We start from the raw sequence: 15,815 nt of genomic DNA on the forward strand, positions 1-15,815 counted from the left end.
TCCTGTCTGGCTTTTGAATTACTGTTGAGAATTGTAATAGTTGAATGCAGAAGGTACAATTTTGAAATTTGTTGGTACATTAGCAGTTTTTATATGAACACACAAGACATGGCCAAATGTGTAGAATTGCATGAAATTAGCTTTAAAAGGGCAAAATTCTCTCTGCCAACAAGAGAGGTGTGAACAGTTTGAACAGTTTTTGTCATGGACAGTGTGTGTGTGAGTTCTTGTGTGTGTGTGTGTGTGTGTGTGTGTGTGTGTGTGTGTGTGTGTGTGTGTGTGTGTGTGTGTGTGTGTGTGTGTGTGTGTGTGTGTGTGTGTGTGTGTGTGTGTGTGTTAAAAATAGATGTGGCGCAGGTTGCTGAGGGGCTGATCATTTCTGGGGGGGGGGGGGGTCGCATGGGTTTCAAGGTGGGGGTTTGTTACTACGCCGATAAATGACTATATATCCATGCGGACATGGTACTGGTACCCTGTGTATATAGCCAAGTTATTGTGTTATTCCGCATTATCTTTCCATTATTTAAACATGTTCTCTCACTGTTGGGAGAGACTGTTTACAAAGCATATGACAAATAATATTTGACTTGATTTTACCTTTGCCACCTAAGAAATGTATGTGACCAGGGGATTACTGATGCACTCATGAAGACTCATCCATACAGTATCTCTCTACATCACTGCTGCTTATTGAGTGCGATGTACTTTAAAAAAAAGTACAGCACATAAGATGCATTATGATTATGTATAACGGGAGGTAAAGAAAGAGAATCACTCTAATACTCAGGGATGAGGTCAATTCCCTTTTAAATTCATGATAATTAAAAAAAAATCTTCCATGAAAATCTAATTCAGTGTATTTGAATGGAATCGAGCCCATTCTTGCTAATAGGCACTACTATCATCATCAACAGCACTATTCTGGTCAGCCTGTACTGAGTGTTTGTTGTGTTGTGTTTGCCAGCTGGACCCAGACAACACCGGTTTCATCGCAGTGGAGAACTTCACCAGTTTGGTGGAGCACCATGAGCTGCAGCTGGACCCTTCCAAACTGGACATGCTGTTCGCCCTGGTGCAGAGCAACGAGGATGGACAGGTGTGCTACCAGGAGCTCATTGAGCTGGTAAGTGGCTGAAAGGGTACACACACAGAAGCATGCACGCACACACACACAGAGGCACATTCATACAGAAGAAGGCATAGTACACACACACACACACACACACACGCTACAGAATTATTTGAGAAAGGTTAGAATTGCACACTCAAATTATTTCATGATAATACACACAAGTGCGCCTCACACACACACACACACACGCACGCATACAGACATTCAAACTCATAATTCATAGCATGAGGATATCATGCACTTGTAGCGTAATGTACTGTATTATCTGGTGGTGGAGCAGAGGAGAAAACCTTGCCTCGATGTCTTCTGCTGAGTAGTTTTCTGAGTCTTGTGATGCTGCTTGGAGGTCCGAGACATCATTCTTATCCATTCCTCTCTACTTAACCTGTCTGTGTTTAGACCTGGTGTTCCTATTATGAATTAATTCAAAGCCTTTTAAAGGGGCTGAGGTGATTCTCAGCCCTGTGTAGCCGCAGACCAGAGCATGTTTCCGCTCCTCCTCACACCATACGGTGTAAGCAGCGGGATTAATTAAACGCAATGCAGTCCCTGACGTTTTCACTTCGCTAAGCCGATTCCTTCTTTCCCTCTGTGTTGCTCATGGTTTGTAATGAAAGCTTTCATTTCAAATTCTCAGGTCTTGCGTCTCGTGTGTGATCAGCAATGCAGATGCTCTCGCTGACATTTGAACCCCATCCTTTATTTTACTCTCCTCCTTCTACCATCCACTCTTCCCTTTATGGATCTTCACGCCTATTCCTTCTGTTTCTCCCTCCATCCAAGGTGTGATACTCTTTCCTCCGACTACTCCCTTCTGCAGATATTATCCTCCTTTTAATTGAACCCATTTTCTCTCAACGTGATCATACACCCCAGGGAGATTTATAGGGGGGACATCATTGACAGAATGTGATAGGAGGACATTGCAGTGTTGTGTTCAAGACCACCGAAAGTGAGACCGAGCCAAGACAAAGACGGGAGCTAATCGAGTCTGAGTCAAGACCATGATTGTATTTATGTCAGATCACCACAATAATAAGAGCTCAAAATGTACAGTATTTCAGTGTTAATATTTCAGTCGAACATATAGATTCTTTAGCCATTCAAATTTGTAAAAAAGAAATTTAGCTCTACAAATTATCACTAAACAAAACTGGTGTCAAATTATAGATAAAACGACAAAATATGTTAAATTTTCTCAAATTTGCCCCAGTCTCCCCTACTAGTGGAGCGAGAAAATTCTGACAAGTGCGACAAGGTTTGAGGAAATTTTTCAACAAAAGTAAAGGACAGTAACGTTATGAGTAAAGTAGGAAGCATACTTTATAAATGTAGCATGAAAGAAGTGTGTATTTGGCCTGGCGAAGCGGTTTTATGTGTTGACTGAACTGGGGTTGGTAATTATGAGTTTACTGCTCCGCTGGTCTCGTGAGGAAATGATGGTCTTGGAATTATCGTTACCCAAGACCGAATCAAAATGTATCCGAGTCCGAGACAAGACCAAGACACTCAATATGTGGTCTCGAGACAGGACTCAAGGCCAGTCTGTCTCGAGTATTATACCACTGTGACAGTGGTATGAAAATGTATGCACTCACTAGTTAAGAGCGTCTGCTAAATGACTAAAATGTAAATGTCAAATGGTATTTTTTGTTGGAAAGTGCACCACTGCCATTATATTATCTCATCAATCAAATTGATTTCAATCAATCAAATGTATTCATAAAGCCCTTTTTCCATCAGCCGATGTCACAAAGTGCTGCACAGAAACCCAGCCTAAAACCCCAAACAGCAAGCAATGCAGGTGTAGAAGCACGGTGGCTAGGAAAAACTCACTAGAAAACTCCCTAGAAACTCCCTAGAAACCTAGAGAGGAACCAGGCTCTGAGGGGTGGCCAGTCCTCTTCTGGCTGTGCCGGGTGGAGATTATAACAGAACATGGCCACGATGTTCAAACGTTCATAGATGACCAGCAGAGTCACATGATAATAATAATCACAGTGGTTGTAGAGGGTGCAACAGGACTGCACCTCAGGAGTAAATGTCAGTTTGCTTTTCATAGCTGATCATTCAGAGTTAGAGACAGCAGATGCGGTAGAGAGAGAGTCCAAAACAGCAGGTCCGGGACAAGGTAGCACATCCAGTGAACATCTAGCCTGAGTTAAGACTTGACCAGGAAGATTGAACACCCTGCCTAGGGAGATAGAGCAGTGTGTATTGTGTATGTGTGACAGTGTTTCTTTCGTGCTATGTGTGTTTTCACATGTTTATTCACTGTACACTCTACATATAGTGCATTCGGAAAGTATTCAGACCCCCTGACTTTTTCTACATTTTGTTCCATTACAGCCATATTCTAAAATTGATTTTTTAAATCCTCATCAATCTACACACAATACCCCATAATTACAAAGCAAAAACAGGTGTTTGGAAATGTTAGCAAATGTATTAAAAACATTATACAGAAATACCGTATTTACATAAGTATTCAGACCGTTTGCAATGAGACTCGAAATTGAGCTCACGTGCATTCTGTTTCCATTGATCATCCATGAAATGTTTCTACAACTTGATTGGAGGCACACACCTGTCTATATAAGTCCCACAGTTGACATTGCATGTCAGAGCAAAAACCAAGCTATGAGGTCGAAGGAATTGTCCGTAGACCTCTGAGACAGGATTGTGTCGAGGCACAGATCTGGGGAAAGGTACCAAAAAATGTCTGCAGCATTGAAGTTCCCCAAGAACACAGTGGCCTCCATCATTCTTAAATGGAAGAAGTTTGAAACCACCAATACTTTTGTAAATAAGGTATTTCTGTATATTTTATTTATAATGTCGTGACGTGACTTTCATTAACGTGATGACTGTTATTTATCGAATCAACTATGTTTAATTGCCAGCTGATTTCAATTAATCATGTAGCAATTAACTCATTAGGAATTTGGGGCACCACGGGAAAAGTTGTTTAACAAGTTACCATCTCCCGAATGAACTCTAGAAGATATTTAGATATCTCTTACATCAATAACAGTCACCTGTTAATCATTACCTCATCAGTCTCATTCTGAACGTCGCAGACTTCTTGAATCCACAAGAACCCCAGCCTTTCTGATTATTCAGTACTACGCAAATTGATTTAATCATTTATTTACTAACTAACTAAATAATAACACAGAATACACATTCACAATTACTTTAGACAAAAGTCCCTAGTGGACTGACAAGATATGACAGCTTGTTACACACATGGAGAGGGAGGGGTAGATAAAGAGAGGGAGAGACAAAGAGAGTCAAACTTAACGTACATTTGGAATCTACCCTTAAAGTAATAATAATACTTTGCTCACGAACCATCGTCCATTTGGGGTAAGGAATGTAATGTATTTACGTGTAGATGTCTTTGTCCTTCGTCTCTCTGAAACCAATCGATCCTTCTATGGAAGTGGCTTGATGAGTGTAAGGCTCTGGTTGTCCACCAGAGGTCACAATGTCCTTCTTAGTTGTTCTGGTTTATAGTGGATGTTTCTTTAGATGCTCAAATGATTGTCTGGGATGGGATCTTCTCCTTCCTTTCTCAGGTAGATAGTCAAGTTTTAGACCACTTTACATGCACAGCTACAGACTGTCAAATGTTCTGGTCTAGTCTTTATCTTCACTCGTGTTGAGAGTTTCAGAGTTTCTAACCATTTCAACATGTGGCCAACGCTCCACGCTTTTCTGGTCTGATAGATGAGCTTATCTTCTCACCTCGTGTTGAGTCTTAGAGTTTCAACCATTCGTAACATTCAGCTCACACTGTCCATCTGCTGGTCTGATATGTTCATTCTTAGTGAATCCTTTTAAGCACTCTGGTCGGAAACGCAGTTCCATCACACTGACAAGCTCTTCTGACCTCATTAGGGGCGTCGCTTAGTTAATGTGCAACGGACATGAAAAACCATTATCTCATTAGAAAAATAAAATCACATTAATATGTTAACAAAAATAGTTTCATCGTTCTTCATATTATATTAACATCATATTGGATAGAAACTTGAAAGCTTGAATGTGTTTCCTTCCTAAGTTACAGTATTTTCATTATACAGTTTTTAATGACATCACAAACTGAAAAGCAACATGACAGGATTATTATTTAGATCCCCATGGACCATTCTTAACATTCCTATCTTATACATATTGTTCCAACGTTCACTCTTTGGGTGTTATAGTTTTGGGCGGCAAAATGTCTCTGTAAAAAATACATTCCTTTCCCAATACTGAGGAGCAAAGGGAGAGATTCCCCTCCTGCCTAATTTACGACCAAGTGTCAAAACCGGCCCACCCTCCCTTCACCTCTTCTGTGGGTAAGAGGGTCTGGTTGTTGTCAGCTATTTCCCAAGCTGATCTGAGGCCTTTGATCCTCGACCAGGAGAGTCATGACAATACATTTGCTAAAATGTAAAAAAAACTGTTTTAGCTCTGTCATTATGGGGTATTGTGTGTAGCTTGATGATGTAATAAGGCTTTTAGAATAAGGCTGTAATGTAACAAAATTGGGGAAAAGTTGAGGGGTCTGAATACTTTCTGAATGCACTGAGGCTCTTTTCGCCTGAGGGGCTGTGACTTTCATTCTGTTAGTCTGCTGAACAGGGATGTTAAACTTTCCTTTGCTATATTGGTCTTCAGGCTCAATAAATGTATGTAAATGTCTTGGAAGCGAACTGTTAGCCCACAGGTTCAGTAGTGTGTGGCTGTGTGCATAAACATGTTTAAGGGGTTAGCATAGCTGATAAGTGGAAGGTGAATTGAGGCCACATGCGGCTGGTGTGCATGTGTAGGCTAATTGAGCATATTGTGTTATGGAATAGGTTAGGTACTGTAGTTTGAACAGCACACTACAGCTCACTACCACTTCCACACTTCATTCCCCAAGGGGGCACCAGCAACTTTGTCCAGGTGCTGAGCCTGGTTTATAAGCAAATCGGGTGTTGCCAATTAAGGAGATTGTCAGTCAGTGTCCCAGCTTCAAATCAAATCAAACTTTATTTGTCACATGCTCCAAATACAACAAGTGTAGACCTTACAGTGAAATGCTTTCTTACAAGCCCTTAACCAACAGTGCAGTTCAAGAAGAGTTAAGAAAATATTTACCAAATAAACTAAAGTTAAAAAATAAATAAAAAGTAACACAATAACAACAATAACGAGGCTATATGCAGGGGATACCAGTACCGAGTCAGTGTGCGGGGGTACAGGTTAGTTGAGGTGATTTGTACATGTAGGTAGGGGTGAAGTGACTATGCATAGATAATAAACAGCGAGGGGGGGGGGGTCAATGTAAATAGTCCAGTGGCCTTTTGATTAATTGTTCAACAGTCTTATGGCTTGGGGGTAGGAGCCTTTTGGTCCTAGCCTTGGCGCTCCAGTACTGCATGCTGTGCGGTAGCAGAGAAAACAGTCTATGACTTGGGTGACTGGAGTCTCTGACAATTTTATGGGCTTTCCTCTCCAAGCTTGCACCTCCTTTGGTATTTTTGTACAAATTTATATTTCGTCACCCACTGAGAAAATACTAATCCGCTTAGACTGGCTGAACAAGAAGTCATGAGAGCGAGGTAATAGTAGTACTGCTAGAGCTCTGGACCAAGGTAAGATTGCTGTCTCCCTGGGAACATGTGCATCCAACACGGTCCTCAAATACAGAGTTCTCACATAAATGCACACATTCATTCAGGTTACAGACCATGTAACTAGGCCTAGGACCCCTAGACAAAGCGAGTGCAACAATATCTATAGGCTAGTTATGGGTTTTGTAACAATTGATTTAACCTCGTTAACAGAGTGTGCCGGTAGTTGCTATCATGTATTGTTGTTAAATTAAATAAATCTGTCATTCCTCTCCTTCAGGTGGCAGTTTAAATGATGTTCTGAGAACATTCAACAACTCCCATCCTGTAGGTAGGATCATTGTCAGGTGACTGTGATCATGAAATACTCCTTGCCTCAGTCATTTTTCGTCCTTAATGGGAGAGATACAGCAATACGGATCCCACCTCTGCCACAATCTGGCAATATGCTTTGTGTTGTAGTCATGACACAGAAATATATACAACGCTAGGAAAACTTTACTGGGCATGCTTCAGTTACCTAGAGTAAATAGTCAAGTAAGAATATTTCAGTTTCCTGTGTAACAGAAATATTGCTCCAGGGATTCTCTGGGTTTCTGCTTCACTTGATGATGGATGAAGTTGACACCATAAGCCCAGAGAACCCTTTGCCACCTGTGACCTGACTGAAGCTCTCTTGGGGAATGTTTGAGTGTCCCCAGCAAGGCCATTTTGGGATATTTAGTGACTCCAGTGTGGTCATTATATTGTTTAGAGGTGTCAATGGGGTCGTCTGACCGTGTTTAGTGCCCACGGTCCATCTGTCTTCTGAGTGGAAGAGCAGAGTCTAACTGAAGGGAAAGACAAAAAAAGATGATAGATGCACCCCATCATCCCTGACACACACACATACCGGCTGTTCGTCGTACACACACGTACACGCTCCACACATACAAACACACCCTCGCAACACACCACAAACTCAGGCAGGCACCATTTCTTTTTTGCTTGGATTGCTGGCTCCAGAGTGGTGCACTTTGCTTAAGTGTCCATGACCGAAGGTTTTTCCAGTTTAGGTCCTGCTGATAAAACCATGAAGGAGGGTTATGGCTATGGGCTTATGGGGAGATAAAGGTGGGCTCTCATTTTAAAAGGATTTTGCTAGAATGAGGGTGGGCGCAAACAGTGCCGAGATCCACAGTGATTTAATTTTGTCTTATCACTGTGTGTTTGCATTTATTTAATAGCTTAATAATGGATTATAAATTACCAGTAAATGTGTAGTAAATGGCGTGCTGATCCTGTTTAACAGAACTAAGTGATGGTGAGTCATTTACTATATGGTAATTCAGGGGCATTCAGATTCCAACCTGGTTCTTCACAGTATGTGGTAGGGCTTGAAAACTATTACGGACTGCGAAGGGAAACCCAGCCGCGAGCTGCCCATTGATGCAAGCCTACCAGATGAGCTAAATGCTTTTTATGATCGCTTCGAGGCAGGCAACACTGAAGCATGCATGAGAGCACCAGCTGAGCAAGACCTTTAAACAGGTCAACATTCACAAAACAGCGGGGCCAGATGGATTACCAGGACGTGTACTCAAAGCATGCGCGGACCAACTGGCAAGTGTCTTCACTGACATTTTCATTCTCTCCCTGACCAAGTCTGTAATACCTACATGTTTCAAACAGACCACCATAGTCCCTTTGCCCAAGAAAGCGAAGGTAACCTTCCTAAATTAATTCCGCCCCGTAGCACTCACATCTGTAGCCATGAAGAGCTTTGAAATGCTAGTCATGGCTCACATCAACACCTACATGCCAGAAACCCTAGACACCCTCCAATTCGCATACTGCCCCAACAGATCCACAGATGACGCAATCTCAATCGCACTCCACACTGCCCTTTCCCACCTGGTCAAAAGGAACACCTATGTGAGAATGCTGTTAATTGACTACAGCTCAGCGTTCAACACCATAGTGCTCATAAAGCTCATCACTAAGCTAAGGTCCCTGGGACTAAATACCTCCCTCTGCAACTGGATCCTGGACTTCCAGACTCGCTGGCCCCAGGTGGTAAGGGTAGGCAACAACACATCTGCCACGCTGATCCTCAACACTGGGGCCCCTCAAGGTTCGTGCTTAGTCCCCTCCTGACAGTTTTTTGGGACACCCCTGCCTTTGTCTTTACACTGCTGCTACTCGCTGTTTATTTTCTATGTGCATAGTCACTTTACATATTACCTCGACTAACCTGTACCCCCGCGCACTGACTCTGTACCAGTACCCCCTGTATATAGCCTCGTTATTGTTATGTGATTTTCTTGTATTACTTTTTGATTCTATTTTATTTTTTTACTTACGTTTATTTAGTAAATCTTTTCTTAACCTCTCTGCGCTACGGATCCCTTTAGCGGGATAATTTTCCTAAACAACCGCTGAATTGCAGGGCGCAAAATATTACTACAAATATTTATAATCATGCAATCACAAGTGAAATATACCAAAACACAGCTTAGCTTGTTGTTAATCCACCTATCGTGTCAGATTTTGAAAATATGCTTTACAGCTAAAGCAATCTAAGCTTTTGTGAGTGCTAGAACAGCTAGCCCCAAATTAGCATAGTCACGAAAGTCAGAAAAGCAATCAAATTAATCGCTTACCTTTGATAATCTTCGGATGTTTGCACTCACGAGACTCCCAGTTACACAATAAATGTTATTTTTGTTCGATAAATATTACTTTTATAACAAAAAAACTCCATTTGGGTTGCGCGTTATGTTCAGAAAACTACAGCCTCGTTCCGTTCGACCAAAATTCCAAAAAGTATCCGTAATGTTCGTAGAAACATGTCAAATGTTTTTTATAATCAATCCTCAGGTTGTTTTTAGCATACATAATCGATAATATTTCAACCGGACCGTAACCTATTCAATAAAAGAGAAAAAGAAAATGGAGAGCTACCCCTCTCGCGCGCAGGAACTAATCAAAGGACACCTGACTAGTTTTGAAATATCTCGCTCAAATTTCAAAATAAAAGCCTGAAACTATGTCTAAAGGAAGCCATTGGAAAAGTAATCTGGTTGATACCCCTTTAAATGGAAGAAAGACGGGAAATGAAACACAGATTTAAAAAAAGAACACTTCCGGGTTAGATTTCCTCAGGTTTTCGCCTGCAAAAACAGTTTTGTTATACTCACAGACAATATTTTGACCGTTTTGGAAACTTTGGAGTGTTTTCTATCCTAATCTGTAAATTATATGCATATTCTACGATCTGGACCTGAGAAATAGTCCGTTTACCTTGGGAACGTTATTTTAAAAAATTAAAAAATCTGACCCCTAGTGTCAAGAAATTAATCATTTCACGGTAAGGTTTAGACCTGTTGTATTTGGCGCATGTGACAAATAAAATGTGATTTGATTTGGTAAATCATTTAGTAACATTAATTGAATGATTTATTAATTGAGCTAGCTATCGTTTAGCAGCAGGACTCTCTGACTCTACACCTGGAGGGCTCTGTGTGTAAGAGAGCGAGGGCTGATGCTCTCCCAATCAGCTATTAATTAAATAAATGAGATTAGCTAAATTTAGCAAACTTTGTTCGGAAAGCATCAGGACCAATTTTGGAAATGTAGTGGAATGGCACATCTGAATAATTTAGAATGACTTGATACCAAACTCAATACCTCCTAATATACATCTATAAAAGGAAAACTATGGAACAAATATCATCTTTGTGTTATTATATATTCAAACTATATTCGATAAGTACAGTCGTGGCAAAAAGTTTTCAGAATGACACAAATATTAATTTCCACAAAGTTTGCTGCTTCAGTGTCTTTAGATATTTTTGTCAGAAGTATAATTAGAAGCATTTCATAAGTGTCAAAGGCTTTTATTGACAATTACATGAAGTTGATGCAGAGTCAATATTTGCAGTGTTGACCCTTCTTTTTCAAGACCTCTGCAATCTGCCCTGGCATGCTGTCAATTAACTTCTGGGCCACATCCTGACTGATGGCAGCCCATTCTTGCATAATCAATGCTTGGAGTTGATCAGAATTTGTGGGGTTTTGTTTGTCCACCCGCCTCTTGAGGATTGACCACAAATTCTCAATGGGATTAATGTCTGGGGAGTTTCCTGGCCATGGACCCAAAATATCTATGTTTTATTCCCCGAGCCACTTAGTTATCACTTTTGCCTTATGGCAAAGTGCTCCATCATGCTGGAAAAGGCATTGTTTGTCACCAAACTGTTCCTGGATGGTTGGGAGAAGTTGTTCTCGGAGGATGTTTTGGTACCATTCTTTATTCATGGCTGTGTTCTTAGGCAAAATTGTGAGTGAGCCCACTCCCTTGGCTGAGAAGCAACCCCACACATGAATGGTCTCAGGATGCTTTACTGTTGGCATGACACAGGACTGATGGTAGCGCTCACCTTGTCTTCTCCGGACAAGCTTTTTTCCAGATGCCCCAAACAATCGGAAAGGGGATTCATCAGAGAAAATGACTTTACCCCAGTCCTCAGCAGTCCAATCCCTGTACCTTTTGCAGAATATCAGTCTGTCCCTGATGTTTTTCCTGGAGAGAAGTGGTTTCTTTGCTGCCCTTCTTGACACCAGGCCATCCTCCAAAAGTCTTCGCCTCACTGTGCGTGCAGATGCACTCACACCTGCCTGCTGCCATTCCTGAGCAAGCTCTGTACTGGTGTTGCCCCGATCCTTCAGCTGAATCAACTTTAGGAGACGGTCCTGGCGCTTGCTGGACTTTCTTGGGCGCCCTGAAGCCTTCTTCACAACAATTGAACCGCTCTCCTTGAAGTTCTTGATGATCCGATAAATGGTTGATTTAGGTGCAATCTTACTGGCAGCAATATCCTTGCCTGTGAATCCCTTTTTGTGCAAAGCAATGATGACGGCACGTGTTTCCTTGCAGGTAACCATGGTTGACAGAGGAAGAACAATGATTCCAAACACCACCCTCCTTTTGAAGCTTCCAGTCTATTATTCGAACTCAATCATAATGACAGAGTGATCTCCAGCCTTGTCCTTGTCAACACTCTCACCTGTGTTAATGAGAGAATCACTGACATGATGTCAGCTGGTCCTTTTGTGGCAGGGCTGAAATGCAGTGGAAATGTTTTTGGGGATTCAGTTCATTTGCATGGCAAAGAGGGACTTGGCAATTAATTGCAATTCATCTGATCACTCTTCATAACATTCTGGAGTATATGCAAATTGCCATTATTCAAGCTGAGGCAGCAGACTTTGTGAAAATTAATATTTGTGTCATTCTCAACTTTTGGCCATGACTGTACACTATTGAGAAAACACCAGAACTAATTAAGTCATCATGAAGAACAGAGGCTGGAGCTGAGCTGAGACCAGTATGTACTGTAAACCCACACTGTTCGCAAGGAGGGGAGTGTGAGCATCCTGCTGTTCGGAATACACACAAACGGACGCACACACACACACCCGACGTCAATTAGGTCCTTTCCGGTCTCCCTTAAAGGGAATTCTATCTTCAGCTCCATCCTTAGCCTTTAATATCAATTATTGTCCCTGGCAGACATCATCTTGCTTCTTGTCAGGGGAATTTTAGCTGCGGACCTTGTTGATGCCAGAGTCTGAGGTTCCCCTGAGTACGAAGTAGTGATGCAATGGGATGTGATACTAGCACACCCTGCTAGAATGCTCCTGCTATGTTTGTCAGGGCTCACCAGTCAAGTCGTCAGCTCTCGTGCTAACACGCCTTATTGTCTGCCTCCCTGTCTCATATCCCAAACTTCAAAGGCCACTTAATGCTCACTTTAGAAGCGGCAGTCCCACATGTCAGAGGAGAAGGCAAGGCAGAATGACGTGTGTCTAATTGGAAACGTCTCCCGGGAACGTTCACGAGCACAAATTTCAGAGAGGGAGAAGAAACGCATCGCTAAGAGGAAAGGCAGTAGGTGTTTTCGGATAAAAAAAAACTTTGTTAAAACACTGGAAACACAGGCATCGTTTAGAGAAGAAAGCCCACAGAGAATAATTTTTATTTTATTTGTGTATACATCCCCCAACCTCCTTTTCTCCTATTCAGTCTCTTAAAGTCATTGGTAAAGACAGGTGGAAACCATTCACTTCCGCAGTTGTGCTTCCCCGGAGCTAGTAGATCCACGAGGGCATCTCATTTTCCTTTCCTTCCTTCCTAATGTGCTTTCCTCCCTTCCTAATGTGCTTTCCTCTCCCTCCTAAAGCATGTACAGTATAATTGCATTTCCTGGGCCTGATCTCAATGCTAAAATATGCAGTAGTGCAGCCACGGGAGGGCCGGCCAGCCCCTCTCATCTTCACGCTGCTTATCGGTGTGCCACAGGCCCTCACTCGTTCATTGTTCAACCCTGGCATCATAATTACCTAATATGTGTCTCACGGCATCCCGCTCGACTATACTTCACCACGATCCACTACCGCTCTACAGACTAACTATATATTTCTGTTATTCAAAAAAATATATATATGTTAATAGCCTCAGACGACTAGGACTCATTTGTATTGTGATTTCTTTGTTTATATATTTATTTGTCTCCTTGTTTTGTTTCTTTCATTAGCACCATGTAGATATTGCACCCGATTACTTTCATTATTATGCTCCCCACAGTGTCCGGATGTAATGAGCCTGCACACAACAGCACCTAATGAAATTGTCACGTTCGTTAGAATAAATGTCGTACCAAGGCGCAGCGGATGTTGAGTTCCACATTATTATTTAGAAAGTGAAACTTAGCAAAGACAAAAACAAATAAACAATAAACTACCAACGAACCGATGCTACAGAGATGCTACGTGCAATATCCCATAAACACAGGTGGAAAAAGGCTACCTAAATATGATCCCCAATTAGAGACAACAATTACCAGCTGCCTCTAATTGGGAATCATACACAATCACCAACATAGAAAAACAAACCTAGAACCCCACATAGAAATAATAAACTACACTAACCCCCCAGTCACGCCCTGACCTACTCTACCATAGAAAATAAGGACTCTCTATGGTCAGGACGTGACAGAAATATGGTTGGTTTGCTTTAGCTGCCTCTTTGGTGGGGTCTGTGGGGACTCTGACGACTGTTGAAGTATAGATAGATACAGTACGAATGTGGCTTGACATATTGTCTATGTATCATCTTGGATTTAAGCATCATTCTCTCTATGGCATAGGCGTACACAGATCCATATACACTGAGATGTGTCGTTCTTATCTCCTTCCCCTTGTAGGACCGTTCAGATTCATTGTCATCATATGAGGAAGTTCATTTTCTTCCAGATTCATTGTACAACCTGTCCCTTATCGTTGTCAGGTGTGGTTGCACCAGGGTGTTTCATCAAGACGTCCTACTAAAGCAGCAGACATCAGGGATTCCATGTACCAAGTCATGCTAGCCCCAGCTGTGCCGTTCCTGCTCACTAAGCAAACCCGGAGTCTCAATGATAACAGAAGGCTGTCACCGGTCTCCCCAACGCATGCCCCCTCCCTTTGTTTGAAGTCGAGTGCAGTTGAAAAGTCAACTTCTAAAAGCAGTTGCAGGCATTTAGCATGCCAGTTCATCTATCAAATGATATATTTCTTCACTCTGTCAGTCAAAGGAATACTAACTTTGTTCTCGTTCTCTCTCTTTCTCCTTTCTTTTTCTATATGTCATCCATCTCCCGCCCTTCTCTTCAGATGAGCAGCAAGCGCTCCAGCAGTTTCCGACGGGCCATCGCCAATGGCCGCCGTACGCTGCAGCGAGAGATCCTATTGGATGAGACGGGCCTGGGTGTGTACAAGCGCTTTGTGCGCTACGTGGCCTATGAGATCCTGCCCTGCGAGACAGACCGACGCTGGTACTTCCACCAGAACCGCCTTTGTCCCCCGCCCATATTCATGGCCATCATTACCATTGTCCAGGTGAGAGGGAAGAGAGAAAGAAGACCCTTCAAATAAGCAGAACAATGTTTATGGCATAAAAAGTCTTTAGCTTTGTCATATGTGGGCACTGACCAACTATTTTGGAAACAATGGTTAAAGAGGTGCAATCGATGCCTGTCCTCGAAGGCAACACTGTATTGGCTTTCATGATTGAATTTCATGATTGAATGTAGAACTGGGAAACCAAGCCAGTGAACTAGTCTCTGGCCAAGTCATTGACATTATTGGAACAATTTAGTGAGAGGAAAGAAAATAACCACTAGACAGCTTTAGCCCCGGAGGCCTTGGCTTGAACAGGCAATGCTATAAAACCTGCTGCTCCTCAGCGAAGCAACAGCACTTTCTGTTCTCACTCACTGCCATTCTGAAGAAAGAGAATAAAGTGCTCTTACACTGAACTAAAATATAAATGCATGTAACAATTTAAAATATTTTACTGAGTTACAGTTCATATTCGGAAATTAGTCAATTGAAATATACTCAACAGAAATATAAATGCAACATGTAAAGTCCTGGGCCCATGTTTCATGAGCTGAAATAAAAGATTTTCCAAATGCAGAAAAAGCTTTTTTTTTTCTTTTTTTCTCTCTTATCTACAAATTTGTTTACATCCCTGTTAGTGTGCATTTCTCCTTTGCCAAGATAATCCATCCACTTGACAGGTGTGGCGTATCAAGAAGCTGATTAAACAACATGATCATTACACAGGTGCACCTTGTGCTGGGGGACAATAAAAGGCCACTCTAAAATGTGCAGTTTTGTCACAACACAATACCCCAGATGTCTCAAGTTTTTAGGGAGCGTGCAATTTGCATGCTGACTGCAGGAATATCCACCAGAGCTGTTGCCAGAGAATTTTATGATCATTTTTCTACCATGAGCCGCCTCAAACGTCATTGGACGTACTAACAAATTCTCTAAAACAACGTTGGAGGCGGTTATTGCCACACCTGTCAGGTGGATGATTAGGGCTCCCGAGTGGCGCAGGCTGTATCACATCCGGTGGTGATTGGGAGTCCCATAGGGTGGCGCACAACTGGCCCAGCGTCGTCCAGGTTTGGCCAGGGTAGGCCGTCATTGTAAATAAGATTTTGTTCCTAACTAACTTGCCTAGTTAAATAAAGGTTCAATTC

At 42.0% G+C, this 15,815-nt stretch overlaps 1 protein-coding gene across 1 annotated transcript in view; it reads left to right on the plus strand.

Annotated features, from left to right (window-relative positions):
* Positions 1-967: 967 nt before the first annotated feature.
* LOC120060572 (rhomboid-related protein 1-like) overlaps positions 968-15,815 on the plus strand; it is a 48,620-nt gene continuing 33,772 nt past the window's right edge. The window contains exons 1-2 of the mRNA XM_039009940.1: positions 968-1,123; positions 14,437-14,661. Coding sequence (XP_038865868.1) covers positions 1,058-1,123; positions 14,437-14,661 — 291 coding nt within the window. The 5' untranslated portion in view covers positions 968-1,057. The remainder of the gene's footprint in view (positions 1,124-14,436; positions 14,662-15,815) is intronic.

The sequence above is a fragment of the Salvelinus namaycush genome, chromosome 16 (assembly GCF_016432855.1).
Source record: "Salvelinus namaycush isolate Seneca chromosome 16, SaNama_1.0, whole genome shotgun sequence".
Lineage (NCBI taxonomy): Eukaryota > Metazoa > Chordata > Actinopteri > Salmoniformes > Salmonidae > Salvelinus > Salvelinus namaycush.